This window comes from Diabrotica virgifera, chromosome 3 (assembly GCF_917563875.1).
Source record: "Diabrotica virgifera virgifera chromosome 3, PGI_DIABVI_V3a".
NCBI lineage: Eukaryota > Metazoa > Arthropoda > Insecta > Coleoptera > Chrysomelidae > Diabrotica > Diabrotica virgifera.
Genome location: NC_065445.1, coordinates 867,328 through 891,363, shown reverse-complemented (window position 1 = coordinate 891,363; position 24,036 = coordinate 867,328). Strand labels below are relative to the sequence as shown.

The window sequence follows — 24,036 nt, the reverse complement described above, 5'->3', positions numbered from 1 at the left end:
TCTCTAAAATTGACTGTGTTGTCTAGTTTTATGGGATTTAAAATTTGAAAAACGCGAAAATAGTAATTTTCAAGACTTAATAACTCGGTTCAAAATTATTATTATGAAACTCATAAAGTCACCAAATCAAAATTTAAAGCCCTCCTCCCCCTACAAGATTCCGAAGAAATTTTCATCATTATTTGATTACGAAGCTGTTATCTTTAATAATAATTATTAACAATGAGCGGTAAGCGCGTATTGAGGCGGCCGTCAGTGAGAGAGATACACCATACGCGCTTAGCGCTTATTGTTAATAATTTAATAACAGCTTTATAATAAAATATTGACAAAAGTTTCTTTAGTATCTTGTAGGTGGGGCTTTAAACTTTGATTTGGTCATTTTCTGACTTTCATAATAATAATTTTTAACCGAGTTATTACGCCTTGAAAATTGTCATTTTTGCGTTTTTCAAATTTTAAATCGCGTATAACTCGACAACAATCAATTTTACAGAAATATCACAAGAGACCTTTTTTGCTTAGAATAACTCAAAGAATCTAAAAAAATTATCCAAAATGAAAAAATTTATTTTTTGAATTTGTTTTAAAAAAATTGTTTAAACAAATTTTTTTCCCTGGTTGATTTGTTATAAGGACCTATTTTTGAATATGTTTATGCAAAAAAACACAAATCGGAATAATTTACCTAACCGGGGTGAGCCTACAGCCTGGACTATGATGGTAGTACATTCAATTACGAGGAGGATGTTTTCGGTCTCATTATACGAGTACTTTGGTACTGTTAGGTCGTGGACAACGCTAGCGTTTTTTCACAACACAACATTCTTTGTGCTTTTGATGAGAATTTCATTCCACGTACAAACATTGAGGTCTATGTCAACGACAAGACAATACTGGAATATGTATAATATAACAACAATACGAGATGAGGTCACATAAAATTACTAAAAAGAAACTACATACTACATACTGATATAATAAAAATATAACTATGAATAAAGTATAATATTATATTCATTTTGATATAAAATATAAATCAAATAGATTAATATTGGAATGTAAAAATGACATCAGCGATTCACAATTTGGATTCCGTAAAGGCCTAGAAACAAGGGACACACTATTCGCACTTAACGTACTGTCGCAAAGATGTTTAGATACGAATCATAACTGTACGTGTGTTTTATAAACTATAAAAAGGCTTTTTATAGAGTTAGACATGGCCAACTGATTGAAGCATCAGAAAAAATAAGATTATACCTCAGAGGTATAAAAATAATTTATTTCAAACTTATATTATGGCTAAATAGCCAAAAAGTAGGTAATGAGAATAGAAGACATAACATCAGAAGAAATAGAAATACAAAGAGGTGTTCGACAATGGTGTATACATACTTTCACCAAAATTATTTAATATATACTCGGAAGACATATTAAGTAAGGCAATGGATGAACCAAACATAGGCATTAGAATGAATGGCATGATCATAATAACCTCAGATGCGTTGATGATACAATCCTTTTAGCCGAATCACATGAAGACCTACAGATCTACATATTCTTAATAAAGTGACCTCAGTCAAATAAGTGAAGAATATGGACTATCGTTCAACATAAGCAAGACGAAATATGTGATAATAACAAAGAGAACTCAGGACATTCTTGAGATACTATATGTACAGAATCAGCTTATTGAAAGAGTAAGAGAATTACAATACCTAGGTACAACCTCTAATGAAAACAATGACAGTTCTCAAGTAATACGAATCAGAATCGAACAGTGAAGAGGTTTCTCTGCTGTCGGGACTTAAACCTTGAGTTAAAATTACGATTGCTGATGCGCTATGTGCTATCCGTATTATACTATGGGATGGAAGCATGGACACTGAAGAAAATTGACGTGAAGAGACTGGAGGCATTCGGGATGTGGATGTACCGAAGAATATTGAAGATCTCATGGGTAGATAGAATAACCAACGTAGAGGTGATGAGACGTATGAAAAAGAAAATAGAAGTACTTCTAACAATTAAGAGAAGTAAACTGGGATATATGGATCACGTGATGAGAGGAGATAAATATTTAATACTCTAAATATCTAATAATAAAATGAAGGCTGAAGAACCTTAGGGAATGGTTTGGATGTAGTAACAACGAATTATTTAGAGCCGCGGTCTCAAAAGTAAAAATCGCTATAATGATTGCCAACCTTCGAAGCAGAGACGGCACCTAGAGAAGAAGAAGTAAATGACTCATTTATTTGTTAATATTGATACAATATTTTTGTATTATCATCATGCTTGTATATGCATCATTAGCTTCTATTCGTGGGATCACGAAAAAAATCTGGATACTTTATTTTTTTATTTATTCACAAAAATCATTGGGTGTTTAATACTCATGTGTACGGTTTATGTTTAAAAAATAGGTGTGGTCTTCCAGGGTTAAATATCTAAATAAAATTATAGCATATTATAGTGTATGGCCAACTATAGAGCAGAAAAAGGCAATTTCTCGATCTCCTATTCAATATATTGTACTAATTTCTATGCACCCTTTGGATTTCGTTTTAATCTTCGCTAATCTTTGTTTGAGAAAGGGGACAACAGCGACAGAAACGTGTGGATAAGTTGAAGGGACGTATAGTGACAGGCACAATTTGACAAGCGGTGTCTAATAAAGTGGATAGAAATAATTTAATTAATTTTATACGGAGCCAGGGGGTGGCAGATTCGGCATGGGATAGTTTCTCAGATTATAAAATTATACGGTAAATCTTTCTAATGGCGGCCTCTGTTTTGGAGTTACACATACTTCTTTAGCCGCGATTGGAAAAAATGTTGAGAAAGAATTATACGATGCACGCGAATACCGACAGAAAAAAGACAGTCTGAAGTTAGTTACTAAATCTTCCATAAGATACGTATCAGTGTAAATAAACAGTGTGAATAAATAATAAAAAAATATATTGGTGTTTTTGTTAATTTAATTATATACAGTGCGGTGGAATAAGTGTTGCCCCCCTCCTTGTTAATTTGTTTATTTTAAGAAAAAAAGCAAAACGCTCGGACAGGTCGATTTTTAAACTAACCATAGTATATTATAGCATAAACGTTTCGAACTTTACGCTATCCTTCTTCAGGTGACAGGCATAACTTTGATTTTTTTAAATGGTAAAGTACATCATGTGACACCTCATTTAACAGCTTTTAAAATACTGATTTCAAATATGTATAATACTTTAATCCTTTTTGAGATCGCAGGCCCAAAATTTCGGTCGAACTCTTTTTAAACGCATTTATTTTTTTCGAATTCTGAGAAAACTAATAAGTATTTTTGAAAAATTTAAACGCAGAATGAAATATTAGATTATGGGCTGATAGACCCTTAGAATAAACAAAAAGTTTCTTTTGAATGATATATTTGAAATTAAAAATCACACTAAATTTTCTTTTTTTTCCACCATTGTAACTTATTAAAATAAACATTATAGGAGTTCTCAGGGACTTTGGACCATCGAGAATACTGTAATATTTCATTCTGCGTTTAAATTTTTCAAAAATATGTGTTGGTTTTTTCAGGATTCGAAAAAAATTATTGCATTTAGAAAGAATTCGACCGAAATTTTTCGCCTACGTTTTCAAACAGGATTAAAGTGTTATACATTTTTGAACTCAGTATTTTAAGAGCTTTTAAATGAGGTGTCACATGATGTACTTTTTCATTTAAAAAAAATCAAAATTATGGCTGTCACCTGAAGAGGGATCGCGTAAAGCTCGAAACGTTGATGCTATAATATACTATGGTTAGTTTAAAAATCGACCTATCCGAGCGTTTTGCTTATATTCTTAAAATAAACAAGTTAACAGGGGGGGGGGCAACACTTATTCCACCGCACTGTAGATACATGACGGTGATAAATATATTTACTGATAATTGGTTTGTAAATATATTTATTTTGAATATTAGAGGTAAAAGTTGTTTTAATACATTCTTATAAGTCTTCTTCTTCTTCTTCTTCTTCTTCTTCTTCTTCTTCTTCAGCCTGTTTTGCCACTCCTGGACAATGGCTTTCCCATGAGTTCTCCATTCTTCTCTGTTTTGTGCTATTTGGTGCCAGTTTGGTTTTTAGTCATCGTTTTTGTGGCCTTTCTCTGCTACGACTGTGCTCACGTGGTCTCCAATGTACAATGTTTCTCGTCTACCTTTCGATGTTTTGTCGTGCCACGTGTTCTACCCAGTTCCATTTGATTTGCGTAATTCTTCCAATTACATCTTTCACCTTCGTTCTGCTTCGCACGTCTTCATTTCGTATATGTTCCCTCAGAGATGTTTCTAACATCTTTCAATCGCCCTCTGTGTCGTTCTCTGAGTCGCCCATAGGTCATAAGGTAGAATACAAATGTTGAATACACTTTTTTTTCAGATTGTTTGGTATGGTGCTTCTCAGAGGCTTTTTTCAGTGCGCCATAAGTGACAGAAAAAAAGGTACATCTGTGAATATACACATTTATAGCATTTATTCTAATTGTTGATATATGGCGCTGTAGTCGAAAAAAATTATTTATTATAATATGATTGCAATTTGGTAAAAAATTAAATGAATCGTGTTTATTGCATTCATAAAAAGGTATGTTCTTTGATTTGTATAGTCGTATAAATTGTACAAATTATAGTCGTATAGATAATACGTAAATCATCAATAATTTTCTTATTATAGCGCCATCTATCAACATTTAGAATAAATGTTATGAATGAGAATAATCATCGACGTACCTTTTTTCTGTCACTTCCAACTTACTGCGTTAGAAAGAAATCGAAAAACTGTGACGCACTGAAAAAAGCATCTAAGAAGCACCATATCTTTTTGTTTTTCAACACATCACTGAGTCTTCCTACTAATTTTATATACCTACCTGTTTATATTAACCTTAAATGCTTGGTTTGTAATCTGTTGGATGGAATGGTTCCAATTTTTTCCCTTGTCATAGAAGTTGCTTTTGTTTTCTTACTCGTATTAAACTCATGTTTATATTTGTTTGCTCCAACGCTTATTTTGTGAGATACTGCCATAGGCCTTTGTTAAGTCTACACTCAATAAATGTACTTCCTGGTTAATGGCAATTTTCTTTTCAATACTCTTTCTGGATCCCGCTTGTTCTTCGGCTTCTATATCTTTGTATTCAATTTCTATTCTATTTTATCTTTAATAGCTTTTCGCTTTTCTACCTGATAGATGTGAATAGAGAAGAAGAATTCCATTCTTCTAAGATTTTGTCACCGGTAATGCAACTTGCTCAAAATATTTTTGAGAATTTTTTTTAAAACCTCGCCAAACTTGTTTTTAATCCAATTTCTATACCTAACTTTTTCTATTGATTGTATATGTATACGGTTTTATTTATTTGCTTGCTTTTTTGATTCTATCCCGTAAGTTACATCATTAAATCAGGTCTTTGTTAAAATTTAATGTTTGCCGTTCTAAAATCTAACCTATTTTATATCGAGTTATAACATTAAATTGATCGAAGGGTAACCGAATTATACGCCTGATTTAACTACTATCAAGATTGATGAAAGCCAAAATGCGATATGATTTAGATTGATTATCAAACGAAATAGTGAACTGCCTTTCGTAAAATATTACCTACTCCATGTTATTTGTAGAAATGAGAGATTGCACTAATAATTGATGTATACAGGAATCAGGAATGGAAAGGCACTAAACAAGATATATACACTTAGATTTAATGTATTTGGATACTTAGACGTGGCCGTCCTGTGCAATATTAATGGACTTTTTTGATCATTCTTTTGAAAAAAAGTGGAGTAGAGTATTATTAATACCCAAAAAACCAAACAAATGATAATTAGCAAGGAGAATATAAACTGGGCTCATCTATATATTAATGGAACGCAGATACAGCGTGTAAAACAGTATTGGTACCTAGGAACTATTATAAATAAGTAGTGGACCAATGAACAGGAACTAAAGTGCCGCGTAGGAAATGCAAGAACGGTCCTTAACAAAATGAGCGTCATCTTCAAAAGCCACAACATATCCCTAGATACAAAAATGAGACATTTGAGATGTTATGTTTTCTCTATATTATTGTACGGAGCGGAGGCATGGACGCTTACAGACACCACTATTAAAACACTTGAAGCATTTGAGATGTGGCTTTATAGAAGAATGCTGAGAATATCATGGACAGCAAGGATCACGAACAAGGAAGTTCTACGAACAATGAAGAATGAACCGGATATTGTGTTTACCATCAAACGCATAAAATTACAGTATCTGAGACACGTTATGAGAAATCAGCACCGTGACTACCTGCTGCAGACCATATTGCAAAAGTTAACGGTAAGCGAGGACCCGGTTGAGGGAGAATTATCATGGCTGCGGAATTTGAGAACATGGTCACAGCATAATAAACGAAACCAGCAAGGACACTCCCTGATGCCGCCTTTGAAGTTGAAAAGTACAGGGTCGCCATTTTTCGCGTAGTACATCTCAGTGGTGATGTGATGTGTTGGTTCATCAGTGTTGCCGATGTCACCAACTTTATTACCCGTAAGAGATTCTTTTTGAATAATTTCTGGAATTTATGCAAAAGATTAACAATACAATCGCCATTCATCGTCAATATTTTGTGTTATGTCCCAATTATTGACATAATTCCCACAGGCATACGTAGATATAAAATTATGTTAAAAAATATGAATGTCATAAAAGTTGAGTAAATCTGATAATTATGTACAAATCGGCAACACTGTCGATTTTCTACATTGTCTGGTACTACGCACAAAATGGCCGACGATCTGCGCAGTAATAGTGCGCGAACTTTTCCCGCCTACTAGTGTGTCACTGCTGTTGCGTTTTCTATGCTGTGACATGGTTTAAGAAAAACTCAACGGAACAGTTTCGAGCAGCAGCGAGCAAGGTTATGATTGCCAAATGTGATTTCCAACATCCGAAACGTATAGGAACCAGAAGAAGAAGAGTATTTATTAGTATCAATATAAAAAACATGTAATTCACGAATTTTCGCAAAGATCTCCTGAGGTAAGACAGTAACGTACACGAAAAGAAAAAACATATGTCTGTAAAGACGGTGCTAAAAAAAAATTAAAATAAAGAGTTTTTAGCAACCTATAATTAAAAAAAAAAGAACACGCTTCATTTGTTTTTTAGAAAAAACGTGGATTTTTGATAAAGGTGTAATAAAACGAATTTGGTAGGACGAGAGTATAAAATTTATAAAACACACCGATACTTAGGGAGAGACACATTATACTGCACTGCATGCGCGTGAACCTTACTATTTTGTGTTGGTAGGTTAGTTTAGGAACATGTAAGGGTCTTCTACGATACAAATTTACCGCATTTAGTCTGCGTGTTATTGTTTACCATGAAATATTCAGTATTTGAAGCCTAGTAATTTCTCTGGATATACCGCCTGTAGATTCCAGACGATCTCTTCGAGCTATCAATGTTATCTGCCGGTCTTGTGCTTCTGTTGTACATCGACTTCTACCACTTCTGGGACGATCCTTCAAGTTATTTGTATCTTGGATTTTTTTTTTAATTTTTGATACAGCACTCTGAGTACCATCAACAATATTCGCGATATCACTTTGAATAAAGCCCTGTTGTAACTGTAACCATAGGTTGTAACAAAGCAATTAGTCTAGATCTGTCAAAATGAGATATCACGTTTCTAGGCATTTTTAAACGGCTCAATTCAAATTTAAACAAAGACTGAAATAATGTACGCTAATCAGTTGAATGTGACCAAAATGATACAAAATGATTCAAATTTTTTATCATTTTCATTTAAAAACGCTCTAGAATAAATATCAACAATAGTTTTGAAACCACCGTATGCTATATTATTTGTACGTATTCCAAACGTTTGGACATGTGATTAGGATAGGTGTTTTCTTGTAACATTGAAATTATTAATATAACTCTTTTTGTCTAATTAAAAGTTACTAAACTGTTCTTATAATTTTATTTACCGACTATAATTCACTTATTAGTCTAACTCATAAATAAACAAGCTTTATACATAACTTATTATAAGTATGTACTTACTTATATACCATCTTTCTTTTGCGTCCTTTTCTTTGACAAAATTTATAAATTTTGCAATCTACAGTAGTTGCCTGTACCTTTTTAATTACTTATTTTTAACTTACTTTAATTTTCTAGAATGATAGATACCTACCCTTGGGTAACTGTCTGATTATAGTTAATTAAATTATTTCCTGATTAATATCTTAATTAAATTGAGAGTTAATCCAGACGTTAAATTAGTAACAAATTGCAGGTGCTGTAGAGGCTTCGTAGCTGTACATAAAAATAGTCAATATGAAATCCAAATACATGTTTTGTGATAACGAAACCAAAAATAAGTAGAAGTGATGAGAAAATACTACAAGCCGAAAGAAATGCTACTCCGATAAACGTGTATGATCAATAAAATATAACAAGTAAGTTAAAGAAAAGGCATATAAATTAAACAAGAAAAAAAAAAGAACGTGTGTGTGTGTAATTTGTACGCACGTAAGAAGTTATACTTCTATTATATGATTTCAACGAAATAAATATACTTTTAACAGGTTATTTGTATTTTATTTAAAGATTAAACTAATTTTTACTTACTACTTTTAAAAAATGTTTATTAAAACAATACCAAAAATAAAAAAAAAATTGAAAACACACGGATTCGAACCGGGGACCTCTCGATCTCCAGTCGAACGCTCTACCACTGAGCTATACTCCCTTTGTTTTTACCGATTACAAGATTTCCAGACATAGTGACAAATAGAGCAAGTGAAGTAAAAAATGCTTTAAATATAACTTACTACCTTATTCCCGAGGAAGACAAATCCAAAGACACAGAAATTACAATAAATATATTTACTAAAAACACTAATATATTCCTTCGATGCCCTTTTTGGACTGATACATACATAACTTAAAAGATTTAACAACGAACTCCATACTCCATACTGTATGTGTGCGCATACGCGCAGAATAATAAAAATTCACTCCCAATCGCGCCTAAAGAAGTATAACTTCAAAAATATAACAATAAGAAGACACATTGGAGAAGCGAAACCAAAAGAAACAACAAATTGAGACTCTACACTCTACATCCAAACTATGATAGTCACAATGTATACAAAGGAAAGTTAAAGAACTCAGGACTAAACAGAAACATAGTAAAATATGGACGTGGAAAGAATACATAGAGAAACTGTTTGAAGATCAAAGAGATAACAGCAACAGCTTTGAGCTAGAAGAAGAGGTAAATGATGCACTAGGAATATTAGAGCAGGAAGTTTATTCTGCAATAACACATCTAAAGAGTGGCAAAGCAGCAGACTGACTGCGATAATATACAAGCAGAACTACTCAAACTAATCGACAACAGATCAATAGCAATAATCACAAAGATACTGAACAACATCTACATCTACAACTCTGGAGAAATACCAACAGAATGGCTGAAGTCTGAGTTTATACCGTACGAAAAGCCTCATGAGTCATCTCCTAAAATTGTTCCTAAAGATAATTCATAAGAGAATTTACAAGCTATGTGAAAGTCAAATTTCCCCCAACCAGTTCGGGTTCATAAATCCTGTTGGTACGAGAGGGGCTTTGCTTCAGTATATAAGCAAGTATAAGCCTAATTCCAGAGATGGAGAGACGTAAATTGCGACATATACCTACTTAAGCATGTCTGGTTGTTTATGAAAAAGCTTATAAATACTAAAAGAAGCGGGAATTAGGGAATTAACAACCAAAATCTGAAAATAATTAGAAATAAGGCCAACTCTACGTCAACCAAACACCAGTAGAAAGAGTGACGCATTACAATTACTTCGGACCATAACATATAAAAAATGAACCAACAACCAGGAAATAAGAGCGCTTCATCAGAAAAGAGGTCAACTTTCAAACGGATAAGGGGCTTCTTCAAGAGCCACAACTTCGCTCTTGGTATAAAAGTAAGAATACTGCAATGCTACGTCATCTTTGTCCTTTTTATGGTATTGAATCGTGAAACTTGAACGTAGATATTAAGATATGCAAAAGATTGGAAGCATTTGAGATGTGACTGTATCGGAGAATACTTAAAATCCCGTGGACTGACCGAATCACAAATGTCGAGGTCCTCAGAAGAATGAAGAAAGAACCTAAAGGTACTGATACTGCATGACTACCATCAAATCTCGAAAGCTACAATACTTTGAGTGCATTATGCCAAATGAATCGATATATGCCCTCCTACAAGAAAAAATATTTGCAAAGTGAGATCCACGTAGGGGAGTAACATCCTGGTTGAAGATCCTCAGAATCTGCTTTAAAACAACATCATGCTGCTGCAGATAAGATAAAGATTGCCACGATGGTCGCCAACATTCGTCACGGATAGGCACATCAAGAAGAACAAATTAAGTAATAAGCATACTTATAACAGAAAGAAAAGACAGAAATTATATAAAATTAAAAATAGAAAGCATCTACAAGACAAGAAATGCCTGTAATATAATATGCCTGAAATACAAGACTTGTAAGTCTGTCTAAATAAATATTGAAAAGAAGAGGAAAAGAAAAAGAAGAACTTGACATTGATTGACTTTGACGTTTAGATGACAGTGACACATTATCAGGTGGAAATGTGATTCTGAGAGAAATTAATGTTTTTTAATACTCTAATTATATTTTTGTAACTAGTTAATTGCATTTTATTAAGTACAAATTGATTATTCACTTACACACAGCAATATACGTAGGTGTTTAAAATTATAAGGTTTAGAAAAACCACTTCATTAATATCACATTAATTGATAAGGATATAAATTATTAATATATTATTAAAGTAGTGTCACCCCATTTCCTACGTAATCACAATGACCGACAAAAAGGAGGATGTACCAAAAACTAACGTAGATGAAGAACTATCGAATCTCTTAGACAGTACAGTTATTACATAATCAAAATGATACTTTACTAATATTTTTCTATTCAGGTGCATTGGAAGACTTCACAAAGATCGAAGCTACTCAAAAGGATGCCAAGACTGACACCTCCAGTAAAGAGGTTAGTACTTCAAATCAAAGTGCCAACATTGAGGGTCAAGAGTGGTCTAACGATTTCATACAACAGGCGGCGAATCAGTTCGAAGAAAATTTTGCTAATTTCCTAGCTGGAGCTGATCCAAATGCACAGGTCACACCCGAATTTATTCAACAAAAGTTACAGCAAATGGCTGGTAAGTACATTACTACTTTATCTTCTCTCGTTTAACACTAGATACGGTCATCTGGGTCAGTATATGAGGAGCATTCCACCTATATGTTGGACTTAGCGGATAGATTCAGTGACTGTGAGTCCTGTATTTGTGGTGACTACAACCTAATTGAGGCATCCTGGTATAATCTTAATAATGGAGTAACAGTTAAGTGTCCGCAACGCTATCCAACAAATATTATGTGTACTTGCTACAATTTTCTTAATATGTCACAAGTAAATACTTTGCCTAACATTAATAATATTTTTTTAGATCTAGTTTTCTGTACCCAGAGGGCAGTGGCGTGCTGGCCATATAAATGAATCGGTGCAATCACCGAGAGGCCGCTGCCTCTTGAGGCCGGTCAGATAAGTTATTTTCACAAAAAATTTTAGATGTAACAATTTTTTTTTTAATTTCTAATCGAATTAACAAAACATTCTAAAAATATTTTATTTCCATACATAGTGTTTGAGCCATTTGAATAATATTACATTAATTCCAGTTGTATGTTTTATACACACCCTGTATTTCAAACATAACAAAAAACACATTTTTTTGCTAAATCTTGTAGACTTACTATAGTTTTCTTCGAAGCAATTAAGGAAAAAATAATACTTACTCTAGACTTAGTAACAGTAAATGACGTTATCTTTGGAAGAAGTATGTATGTCTTACAAATTTAAATTTCTGTTATATTATGTATAAAAGGTTTTAAGGGATTTGACAGATCAAGCATAACAAAAAAAAGATTTTTTGCTAAATTTTGTAGAGGTATTATAGTTTTCATTGAAACAGTTACCGAAAAAATACTTATTCTAGACTAGACTTACTAGTAACAGATTTATTGAAGCAAAACAGTACTATTTAAAAAATTGCAATAAAAAACATTTCTATAGTTAATTAGAACCTAAAATTAGAGTCTAACTAAAGAAAACTATATGCTTTTCTCATGAGCATTTTTCAGTGCGTCACAGTTTTTCGATTTTTTTCTAACGCATTAAATTGTATATGACAGAAAAAAAGGCACGTTGGTGATTACATTGGTAATTATTCTAGTTCGGTGATTATTCTAGTTGTCGATAGATGGTGCTATAATAGAAAAAAATTTATTTACTAATTATACAATATATCTATGTATATAATCTGTACAATTTATAAGACTATACAAATCAAAGAAAATAGATTTGTTTTTATGCCCAATTGCAAATAAAATTTGACAACTGTCAGATTTAACTAAAATGTCATGTTAGAATAAATGTTATAAATGTATATTATCACGGACTTACCTTTTTTTCTATCATTTGTGACGCACTGAAAAATCCTCATGAAAAGAACCATAGTAAGTCAAAAAACTCAAACTTTGAATACCTTCCACTGTTTCTTGCAACTTACTATGGTTTTTGCTTGCAGGAGTGTGGGTCAGTAAACTTACTATACACATGCAAATGCTTTACTGGTTGCCTTAAAATTCATACCTGATTTACCATACTTTTCCACCAAATAAAGCTTAAAAAGAGTAATAATATGTACCATAATAGTAAGTCAAATGTAACGTTTTTTGAGTTACGATAGTCTTCGTTGCATGGGTCGAATTGGTTTAAATCATTGAACTTTCTAGTTTGGTTTTCACGAACCATGTTGGTAGTTATTGACCTCATTTTGAATATTTTTCATTGAATTAATTTATTTTAGTTAATTTTATATTTCAGATGCAGCTCAACAAGTTCTCGAAAACCCTACTCAGGCAGCTGATAATTCCGTGGACTTTGCATCATCTATAACCCAAGCCATACAATCTTTAAATGCTGGAGCTGAAGGACTTCAGGCCCCATTGAACGAGGAAGAACTAATGAAGATGTTCACTGGGGATAAAACTGGCCAAGAAAATGATCTTTTACCGTTTATGCAAGGTACGAAAATACGACTACATCTGAAATAAGTAGTTAGAATTTTGTTACAATATGCTCATTCATTAAACTTGTAATATTTATCATTTGTTTTTCAGGTATGATGCAAGGCCTACTGTCCAAAGAAGTATTAGGACCAAGCCTAGAAGATTTTGTACAGAGATTACCAGAATATATCGAAAAAAATAAAGATACTTTAGATAAAAAAGATATCGAGCGATATGAGAACCAGAAGAGACTCATGGAGGAAGTATTACAAGAGTTGAATAAAGAAACAGAAGAAGATAGTACTGAGATTAAGACAGAGAGGTTTAGTAAAGTTTTGGGGCTTATGCAAAAGGTAAGGTAATGCTTGTATTATAATAATAATGCCCACAGAGCTCTACTAAGTAGCCTAGAGGTGGATTAGAGGTAGCCTCCCTATGATCTTATTAAGACTGAATTGAAACCAGCTCCTTCTTATTCTTAGCCTTCTACCTTCCTCGTTGAACACATATTTTTTGGGGTATTTTGCGGTTCTTAAGTATCTAAGTTTGCCAAATCCTGACCATGCTTCTCTTGCTCTCCTAGTAATTTCCACACATTGGTTCTCTTTGTCAAGTTTCAGAATTTGGCTTAGGTACTTTTCTGGACTTTTTCTATCTCACTGCCATTTATAATTATATGTCTGGGGTCATCTGTGTTTGCTATTATCTTTGTTTTTCTCATATTCATTTTTAGGCCGACAGATTGGGAGCTGCCTGCAAGTTCCTCCATCATAATTTGCAGTTCCTCGAATGAGCTTGCTATAATCACAATGTCATCAGCGAATCTGAACTGGTTTAGCTTGTTGCCATTAACGCTAATGTCATAGGTTGACCAATTTGTAGTTTTGAAGACGTCTTCGAGGGCTAGGTTGAAAAGCTTTAGCAATATTACATCTCCTTCTCTCACTCCTCTCTTAACAGGGATGGGATTTGTGTGTTCGTCTAGAAAGCAAAAATACATCTTTGAAACCGGCTAGAGGACGATATTTTTTGGCTGAAAAAAAGGGGGCAAGAATTTGAAAATTAAACTTATCTGAATATAAGAAAATTTTGAAAGATCTCGCTTGTTAGCTTTATTTATAATTATTATCATCGAATAATGAACTCTGGGACTTGCTTTATCAATTTGAACTTATTGTGGGAATAGACCATAAGATTATCTTTAACATCGGTTCTATAAAATGTCGAATTAATACAAATTTAATTTTATTACAGCTTCAAGATTATGGACAACCCCCTGCTGAACTAGTAGGAGATTTAGAAACCCCATTTAGTTTTGATCCGCAAGGAAATCCTATGAATTTCCCCAATCCGGCTCAAGCTAACTCAGAATGTAATTTAATGTAGATATATATGATAGATGTTTTGTTTTTATTGTGTTAAAAATGGGATAATGGAAGATTTGTACTGGTTACCAATATGTTACTGTTTTTAGGTAATATGTATTCAAGGAATCCAATAAACAATCATAATACTTTACTCAAATTTTGTAATAGGACATAATATGTGACATAATATATGTTTGTTACTTTTTGATTACTTTTTTTGTTGAAATATATCTTCGTTTCTTTTATATTGTTTTTTCTCACACAATCTCTCGCAGATATTGAACAGTTCTATAGATATCTACAAGTTATAATAACAATAACAATGGGAAATAACAATGGAAGATCTTAGTGCAAAAGTGGGAAAGTAGAGTTGAAAAAACATCATTGGTGAAAATGGACTAAGACAATGAAAAGAAAGAGGCGATAAACTACTTCAGTTCTGTCAAGAACATAAAATAATTGGACATAGTTAAGCAGAAAACTATATATGTCTTTAGAGAAGAACGATATAAGAAAAATACTATAACACCTGACAAAGAGGAAAAAATAGGATATGAAGGTGAATCCAACATACGACACAGAACTAGAAATCACAAAAGAAAAATAACGAATAACATACGTAAATTAAAAAACACAAAAGCCCCAGGACCCGATGGGATACCAAATGAACTCCTAAAATACGGAGGAGAAACGTTAATTGAAAACATAGATTCCCGTTCAAGAAATAAATGTAGCCAGTGTGTACTAGACCAGTGGAGGATGAGTATAACAATACCAATACACAAGAGAGAAAACAGCAAAGACCCTACCAACTACAGTACCATCACCTTGCTGAGCACAACTTTTAACAAAAATACGGTCGGAAAAATTAAAGATTACCCATGAACGATCACATCAATCACTTATTTTGTATTTACTGTTTTTTCTATAACAATCGGTTGTTATTTATAGAAAAAGACAGAAAATACAAAATAAGTGATTGATATGATCGTTCATGGGTAATCTTTCATTTTTCCGACTTTACTTGCAATAAAATAATTGAAGAATACACAATTAGTGAGGAATAAAAAGGTTTTCGGAAAAATAGGCCCACAATAAACGCCATATTCATAGCCAGACAAATTGCTGAGAAAGCTCTGGAATATAATAAAGCTGCATTTATATGCTTTATATATCTGACTAAAGCATTCGATTGTGTAAGATTAGAATATGTGCTAATATTGCTAAAGTAGAAAAACCAGCCCAACAAGATGATAAGGATAATTAAATACATTAATACGAAGAACAAAACCAGAATAAAAGTCGAGAATGATCTAACATCGGAAGTCGAAATCAACTTGGGAATCAGACAAGGGGATAGCTTGAACCCATTGCTTTTTAATTTAGTAACGGACAAAATCATAGAAGACATTAAAAGTACAGGAAAAGGATATAAGATTGCAGAAAAACAAATAAAAATCCTGTTACGCTGAAGACGCAATCTTAGTACCTTTTCAAACCAAAACACCGGTTTTCAATTGCAGCAAAGCATGAGCCACTAAAATCGGCCAGACACTCGAAAATGGCTCGTCTGTAGTCATTCGTTTAAAACAACGCATTGCTGCACGGTGGCGGACAACGGTGTCAGACACCAGTGTCCCAGTTGAAAGGGTACTTAATTTCCGATAACGAGGATAATCTACAGCGAATGGCACAGACTTTCAATACAGTGGCGAAGAATTAGCGCATGAAAATATCAACAGCTAAGACCAAATCCCTGTGTACAGGAATTATATTAGCATTCCAAAATAAGAGCAATTCATATCCATTTAATTTTAAAGGTCTAAAAACAAACATTACTATTTGTGTTAAATAACCAGGTGACACAGATTTCCCAATATAATGCACTTGTTTCGAGAACGCTTTTGTCAGCTATTTTGATATGAATATTTCATGGTCGAATCGTGTCAGCAATCAAAATAAAAACAATCACAAGTTTATTTATAGATACGGAGAAAGTATTACAGAATCATTCGTTAATCAATCTTTATTCATTTAATATTGAGACATCAAGTTAGAGAGAAGATAGACGTTGCCCACCAACTCGTTACCGATATATTTAATAGTGATCAAATAGTGTTTTCAAGTTAATCAACCCCATCACCAGGGTAGTCCCCACCTTATTTCTTTATACCTGGTAGTGTCAAGGCAACCCATAAGATGCAAAATATTAGTTAACAATGAACTAATTGAACTCGAATAGATTAATAGACTAATAGATAGATTAATAAACTAATTAATAGACTAATTGAGTCTCGAATATCTGGGAGTCGAAATATGTAGTTATGGATATGCTAAAGCATGTTAAAGTCCGAAAGCAAGCAAATAAAGCCAATTACGCGTCAGGATGTCTGAGGGATGTCATCCGGAGAAATAAAGATATGAGGCTGGAAGGGAAAGTACGCATATACAAATCATGTGTGAGACCGATGACGTACGCGATAGAAACAAGATGTGACACAGCAGAAAGCAAGAGGACACTGAGAACATCAGAAATGAGAACTTTTAAGGTCAATAACTGTGAAAACACTGAAAGACAGAATACCGAACGACAGAATAAGAGATCTCTGTAACATACTACAAGATATAGTACGGCGGGGAAGACAGAGAAGACGAGAGTGGAATCAGCATGTGACGACAACGGACAGCGAGAGAATAGCCCGTATATCTAGAGATTTAAAAGGTAACAGACAAGAGACCAATAAAAAGGCCCTTTAAAAGGTGGCGAGATAGCTGGCAGTCAACATCACAGCTACGAATGCAAGCTTAAAATCGGTTAAGAACAGGTCAAGAGGCTATTATAAGAAGAAGAAGAATTTACAGCTCCACAATATGTATTTATATTATGCTAAGTTCAAATTGTGGTCGCCAAGAATGTCAGGTGACGACGCTAGGTGTGGCGTCAGTCATGCACGGGGCGAATATCTAGGAATATCCTAGATTCTAGGTGTTAAAGGGTAGTAAACAGTAAAAAAATAGTAAACTTTTTATTTTTATAAAAATTCTCTATTTCAACAATAGATAACAAAATATCATAATTATTCGAATGCAGAGAAAATGGTAAAATTTCCCTGAGATGCATTCAAAATATCACAATTTTACAGTTTTTTTAATAATAAAATTTACGAAAATAAATACAAAAACGTTCGAGAGCAGTCAAAATAGTGAAAAATAAATGCAACTCTTCGATAGGTATCCAGTTTGAAGACAATAGTGACTTATATCTAAACATTACTCTACCACAAGATGCGCCAGAATGAACAAGTTACATGGCTGACTGACCGACAAATTCTCGTTAAAAAGACTGCCAACAAATTACATCGAGTATTACATTACGTCAACAGTATCTTTGCAGATACAGCGCCGGCAAAAAATCTTTGGAAAAGACTGTAGGACTTGTACACACTTCTAAGTAGGTCAAAACGGCAAACAAGTGCATGTTCTCAAAAAAATTGATAGTGTATAAAAAAGTTTTATTATCAGCTAAGTACTTTTTGTTTTTAAAAGAATTGTGATAACTTATATACACGTTAACATTTCACTTCAACATTAATAATAGTAATTTTTTTTTAAATTTAACTTTAAAATTTAGTATCTTAACTTAAAATTCGTTTAACCTATACATGGCGTTTTAGTCATTTTCAATTTTGATTAATTTTTAATTATTATTTACGAATATAGAGGTCGTATAAGATTATGGTTCCTTCTTTATCATTTTAATGAATGAAAGTCCTCCTCAGCTGTTCACGTGGGCTCAAAATGGTTTGACTCAGCCATGTTGTCGTTTTAAAATAAAAAAGAAATTAGATGTGAATTTATTCATTTTAAGGGGTTGTTATACCCGATATCTGTGGCTTTTGCCCAGAATCTATGTTTTTTATTGTGTCGTTTAGCAGCTCTCTATGAAGGTTTTATAAGAGGACATAAGTTTTTCAATCTTTCTTTTTATAAAAAATCTTATCTTAAATGTCCTTTTAGGAAGCTCTGATGATGGCACGTTATGTGTTAAAAGTACTTAGCTGATAATAAAACTTTTTTACACACTGTCGATTTTTTTAGAACATACACTTGTTTGCCGTTTTGATCCAAAAAAATCTTTACATTTCAAAATAAATCACTAATTTAGAAGAAAAATTGCATGCGTTCTGTCTGAGCCTGTTTAGCGTTTGAGGGGAGAGATGATGACGTACTTGTGTCGGCAGGTTCCTGTAGTTTGCTGACCGCTTATTTTCTTTAGTTTATTCTGTGCATTTGTACTGTACATACAGTTAGCTTTATACAAGTAGTCAATGTGAAACTTCTTGAAAAATTTAAGTAAAAACCATGGGGCGAAAGAAACTCAGAAATGAAGAGAAAGTTCGTGCTTCAACGTTACTTGTTGAGAAAGGGGGATCTGTAATTACCATATCACGTGATATTGGTGTTTCAAGAGATTAAATTCATCAATTGAAACGGTCGAATGCGTCGTAGCCTCTAGACTGTTCCGGAAAGAAAACCTGGTTCTGGAGCCCCTAAAAAACATCATCTAAGACTGACACCATCATCAGGCATGTAGTTATGTTGAACCCTTCCATAACTGCCACAGAACCCAAAGTTAAATATGGTCATAAAGTATTATTTTTTTAAAATCAAAATAATAATTATCCTGATTTTTATGCGTTTCATTCACTTTGTAAAGATTCTTTTTCTGTCGACACTGTAAAATTTTTACAGTACTGAACCAAGGGGTGGTCCTTTAACATTATGGTTTAAATAATAAAAAAATGAATGTAAGTAGATAAGTTACAATCTCTTCTGTAACGTAATCGTTTGGTTCAATATTATCTGATAAGTTACTTTTCTACATATCACGCCTATCTTCTTTCAATTTTAATGAAATAGTTGTATACATATGATGACGACACAGTGCAGTTACATTCAAATTTAATTAAAAAGCTAGTTAGACCAGGGCGCATCTCTAAAAATATTAGTACATTTAGGGGTTGAGAGGTGACTCATATTTTTTTGTAGAAATTGCTTAAAAATATCTCAAATAATAATGTTTGAGTTATCCTTCCTCTCAAAAAGGTCCGGAACATTGTTTAAATAATCAAAATGTCAAAAAATTAACGAAAAATTCGATTTTTTTCTTCGTTTTTTGATTATACCTTTAAAAGTATTCATTTCCGAGAAAAGGTGTATGGACATAAAAGTTGCGTAATTAAATTTTCTACAACAGAGGATTAGTTAAATATTTTAAAAATTGTTACCCTTGTTGCAAAATAGCAATAATTGCGAAAAAAAACCATAAAAAAAACAAGTAGTCCCATTTTACGTTTTTCATCGACTTATGCTACACTTAGACCTTCATATTTTAGCCAGAAAAACTTATATAGTCAAACAACACTGTGAATTTCATTAAGATCGATTCAATAAATTATGCAATCCAGCTTTCGCAAAAAAATCATTTTTTCAAAATGTTGCAGGACTGAAAATAAAGCAGACAGCAAGTTGAATTTCTTTTTTACATATAGCAGAATACTGCTCCTTTCATTTGCAATTTGAAAAATTAAAATCGGTTAACCACCACGCGGCGTCAGGAATTTTTTTAAATAAACATTAATTTATAATCAACTATTTTCAATGGAAAATAAGCCACAATTTTATCAAAAAAATTATCTTATTAACGTTTTTACTGATTTTCTCTCGTGATTTACTATGGAATCTCTAGCGCGAGAATTTTATTGCCACCGTTGCATTTGGTTGTCTTTTTAAAGACAGATCACATGCTATGATTTTTTGTGGCGGATATTCTTGAATTGAGGTTGATTTCATGTAATCGAATGAACTATCTTTTAGTAAAGTCGTCTCAGTAACGCAACTCATCAATATTGGCAATATCATTTTAAAGTCTTCTACTTTAAAATGTATAATACATGTCTGCAGGACAGCAGACAGTTTGCTCTGATTGGGCATTCCAATGACCTTTGATAATGATTGATAAATTTTAATTTTTAGTATGTACATTTCGGTATAAATAAATAAATTTGTTTATTGAAAAATAAAAACACATACTCTGTCCTTTGATATAACACATTTTTTAGCAAAAATTGTCTTTGTTCGTATATTTTAACTTATAGAATAAAAGTTTATTATTGTTAAACATATGCAATTGTTTAAACAATATTTCACAAACAATAATAAAATTAGTTTAATTTTTGTGGAATTAAAATATTAAAATACAACAAAATATAGAGTAAGAAAATAATATATTAGATGAAGATTGGAAGAAATTTTGGTGGAAATCAATTTCATGTGAATCGAACACCGCTCTGTCCTGCGCGTAGCACCAAAAATTAATGTGTATTTAAAAACATTCGTGGCGCCGTGGTAGTTAATCGATTTCAATTTTACAAATTGCAAATGAAAGGTACAGTATTCTTCTATATGTAAAAGTATAAAGCTATCTGCTTTATTTTCAGTCCTGCAACATTTTGAAAAAATGATTTTTTTTGCGAAAACTGGATTGCAAAATTTATTTTGCAAAATATTTTGAACTGACCTTTATCAAATTTACAATGGTGTTTGACTGTATCATAAAGTTTTTTTGTGTAAAATATGGAGGTCCTAAGTAAGTGTAGCATAAGTGGACGAAAAACGTAAAATGCGACTGCTTGTTTTTTATGTTTTTTTTTCGCAATTATTGCTATTTTTCACAAGGGTGACAATGTTTAAAATTGTTAGCCAATCCTATATTATAGGAAATTTAATTACGCAACTTTTATGTCAGTACAACTTTTCTCGGAAGTGAGTACTTTTAAAGTTATAGTCAAAAAACGAAGAAAAAAATCGAATTTTTCCTTCATTTTTTGACATTTTGATTATTTAAACAATGTTCCGGACCATTTTGAGTGGGAGGATAACTCAATTATTATTACATGAGTTAATTCCAAGCAATTTCTGCAAAAAATATGAGTCACCTCTCAACGTCCATCTCAAAACAGATCCGTCCTGGACTAAGTTACCTTCCAGTAGTCACACACTGAGAGCTGAAGGAAGAAAACCGGAAACCTGACGGAAAATCAAAATATTTGTAATAAGTAAACAGAATATAAAACAGTCTATATATTATGTAAATAGTACCAAACTTGAGCAAGTTGATCAAACTGTTTACCTTGAACTTTGGATATCAGTTAAAGTGTAACGCAGGGAGGCACGGTGAAATCAAATCCAGAATTAAACAGGCCAGAACCGTTTTTAGATAGATGTAGAATTGTAAATATTTTACCTTATATTTTTAAGTCTACTGTATATATTTTTTCTAAATTATTATTACGAGCACGAAAAAGGGGTCTCACGCATACGAACAAATATGCCACATGTGCGAATCGTTTGGAATCGGAGTTTAAGATAAACAGTAGCCGCCTTGACTAATTTTATTGATTTTCGTTTATTGGAAAAAGTCGGTACATACTTTGATCAAATTTTAATAGGTTGGTTCTCAGGGGAAAACGGAAAAGGGAGATTAGATGTAAGAGAATTTGTTTTAGCGTAAGGGGTGCAAGAGTGAGTCGATTTTTAGATTCGAATGAAAGAGGCTGTATTTGGCGATAATCGAAAGGACACGAAGTTTAAGACGTACTAATATATTGAGAAGCCGGTCATATATTAAGTAGATAAACGCGATTATTTCAAAGACATTTTCTTTTGTGAGAACTCGTAAAATTTTAGTCGCAATTACACAAACACTTTTACATTTCGTCAATTTAATAGTATCTATAATTTAGTTATCTATTTCATTAATTAAAACTGTTAACAACACACGGACTTTTATTACGATTGTCTTTAACGAATCCTACATATATGTCAAAGGTATTATATAACAGAGACCTAAAATTGGCATTACGGATTCGTCTACTTCGCTGCTAAGAGTTCTTGGTCTTACTTTATGGTGTCGAGTCCTGGACTGTGAATAAAATCGATCTAAATCGCCTTGAGGCTTTCGAAACATGGTGTTATAGAAGAATTTTAAAAGTTTCTTAGATAGAGAAGATTCGAAACTCCATAATACTACAACGCCTTATCAAGATTACTGAGATTAAAAAACATATCAAGAAGAGAAATCGGGAGTACTAGGCAAACGCAGTCCAGGACGAAGAAAGACTTCATGGTTGAAGGACCTTCGAGATTGGTATGGTATTGATCCAACCATGCTATTTAGGGTGGCAGTGAATAAAATTAAGATAGCTATGATGGTAACCAACGTTCTGAAAGGTCATGGTACATGAATAAGAATAATTGTCAATAAATATCCGCCTCTGGGACCGATATACACGACTATTTATGTCCTGAAAATTTACTCAACTGGAAGATTAAGAAGTTATTGCAATTTTTGTAATTTAATTCCAATTGCAGTAAAATTGCAACAATACCATTTGGATATTTAATCGTTCCAATTTGTAGTGTCATTTTAATCACTACAAATTTTTTAATGTACTTACCAAGTGTTTTTTCACACAACAACCCTACTTTTATGCCGATACTGTATAGATAATACAAAAAAATATGTAATGAAATGATTTACGCTAATTTTTGTGTCTTAACTGAGCAGTCAGCCATACCCATATAATTTTAATTAGGAAAACATTCGGCTTATGGTGTTTTAGGTCCCATCAAACGAATAAACAATAAAGACAATCGTTTGATATTAGCCTAATGCACCATACAACAACTACTTATACAGTAACCTATCGGTCTGACTTAGTATTTTTATCGATATCTAATTTACTGTCTTTGTTTTCACTGGATGCTTTTTGGTTTGTACTTTCAATCTTAACTTTAATTGGATTTGGATCTACAGATGGATTGATTGGTTTGGTATCCTTGGAAGTCTTGTTTTCTATAGCTTTCAATCCGGCTGGAATATATGAATCTTCTTTTTCTGAGTGATATATACTCTTCGATTCTCTTCTTTCTTGTTCGGATTGCCATTCCACCTTAAAACCAGAAAATATTTATTAGATTACATATGCAATTACTAATTCGTGGTTTAGAGGAGAAGTGAAGAAAAATGTAAAGAAAAGAAGAAAGTCTTTTTACAATACAGAACACAACAAGCATACAACCACTATAAACGAATCAGAAATGAAACGAATAATTAAGTCTCAGACAAATAAAAAGGGAACACTGGCAGAGCTGCTCAAAAAAAAAGATGGACCACTACTTCTACGGAACACAAAAATAAATATCGAGAATGATCAGAGAACAAAGAAAAGAGATGAACGAACTAATAAAAAACGAAACAACTTGTACAGGATTATTAGCATCCAAAATAAGAGCAAAACAATATTAATTTAATTTTTAAATGTCCTACAAAACAAACGTCACGTTTGTTGTTAAATAATTAGGTGACACCGATTACTCAACACAAGTGTTGTCAACTAG

General features: G+C 32.7%; 2 protein-coding genes and 1 non-coding gene across 3 annotated transcripts in view; 1 reads left to right on the top strand and 2 right to left on the bottom strand.

The window, feature by feature from the left end:
* Positions 1-8,721: 8,721 nt before the first annotated feature.
* Trnas-gga (transfer RNA serine (anticodon GGA)) lies at positions 8,722-8,793 on the bottom strand. Its single transcript has one exon. It is a non-coding gene; the product is annotated as a tRNA-Ser (tRNA).
* A 1,875-nt stretch (positions 8,794-10,668) lies between these two features.
* LOC114324426 (peroxisomal biogenesis factor 19) lies at positions 10,669-14,819 on the top strand. The gene is made up of 5 exons (XM_028272267.2): positions 10,669-10,997; positions 11,050-11,292; positions 13,023-13,223; positions 13,319-13,560; positions 14,462-14,819. The coding sequence occupies exons 1-5, from the start codon at positions 10,931-10,933 to the stop codon at positions 14,591-14,593; spliced, it is 885 nt and encodes a 294-aa protein (XP_028128068.2). The 5' UTR covers positions 10,669-10,930; the 3' UTR covers positions 14,594-14,819.
* A 2,778-nt stretch (positions 14,820-17,597) lies between these two features.
* LOC114324425 (ATPase family AAA domain-containing protein 3A homolog) overlaps positions 17,598-24,036 on the bottom strand; it is a 34,524-nt gene continuing 28,085 nt past the window's right edge. The window contains exon 9 of the mRNA XM_028272266.2: positions 17,598-23,588. Within this exon, the coding sequence (XP_028128067.2) occupies positions 23,340-23,588 (249 nt within the window). The 3' untranslated portion in view covers positions 17,598-23,339. The remainder of the gene's footprint in view (positions 23,589-24,036) is intronic.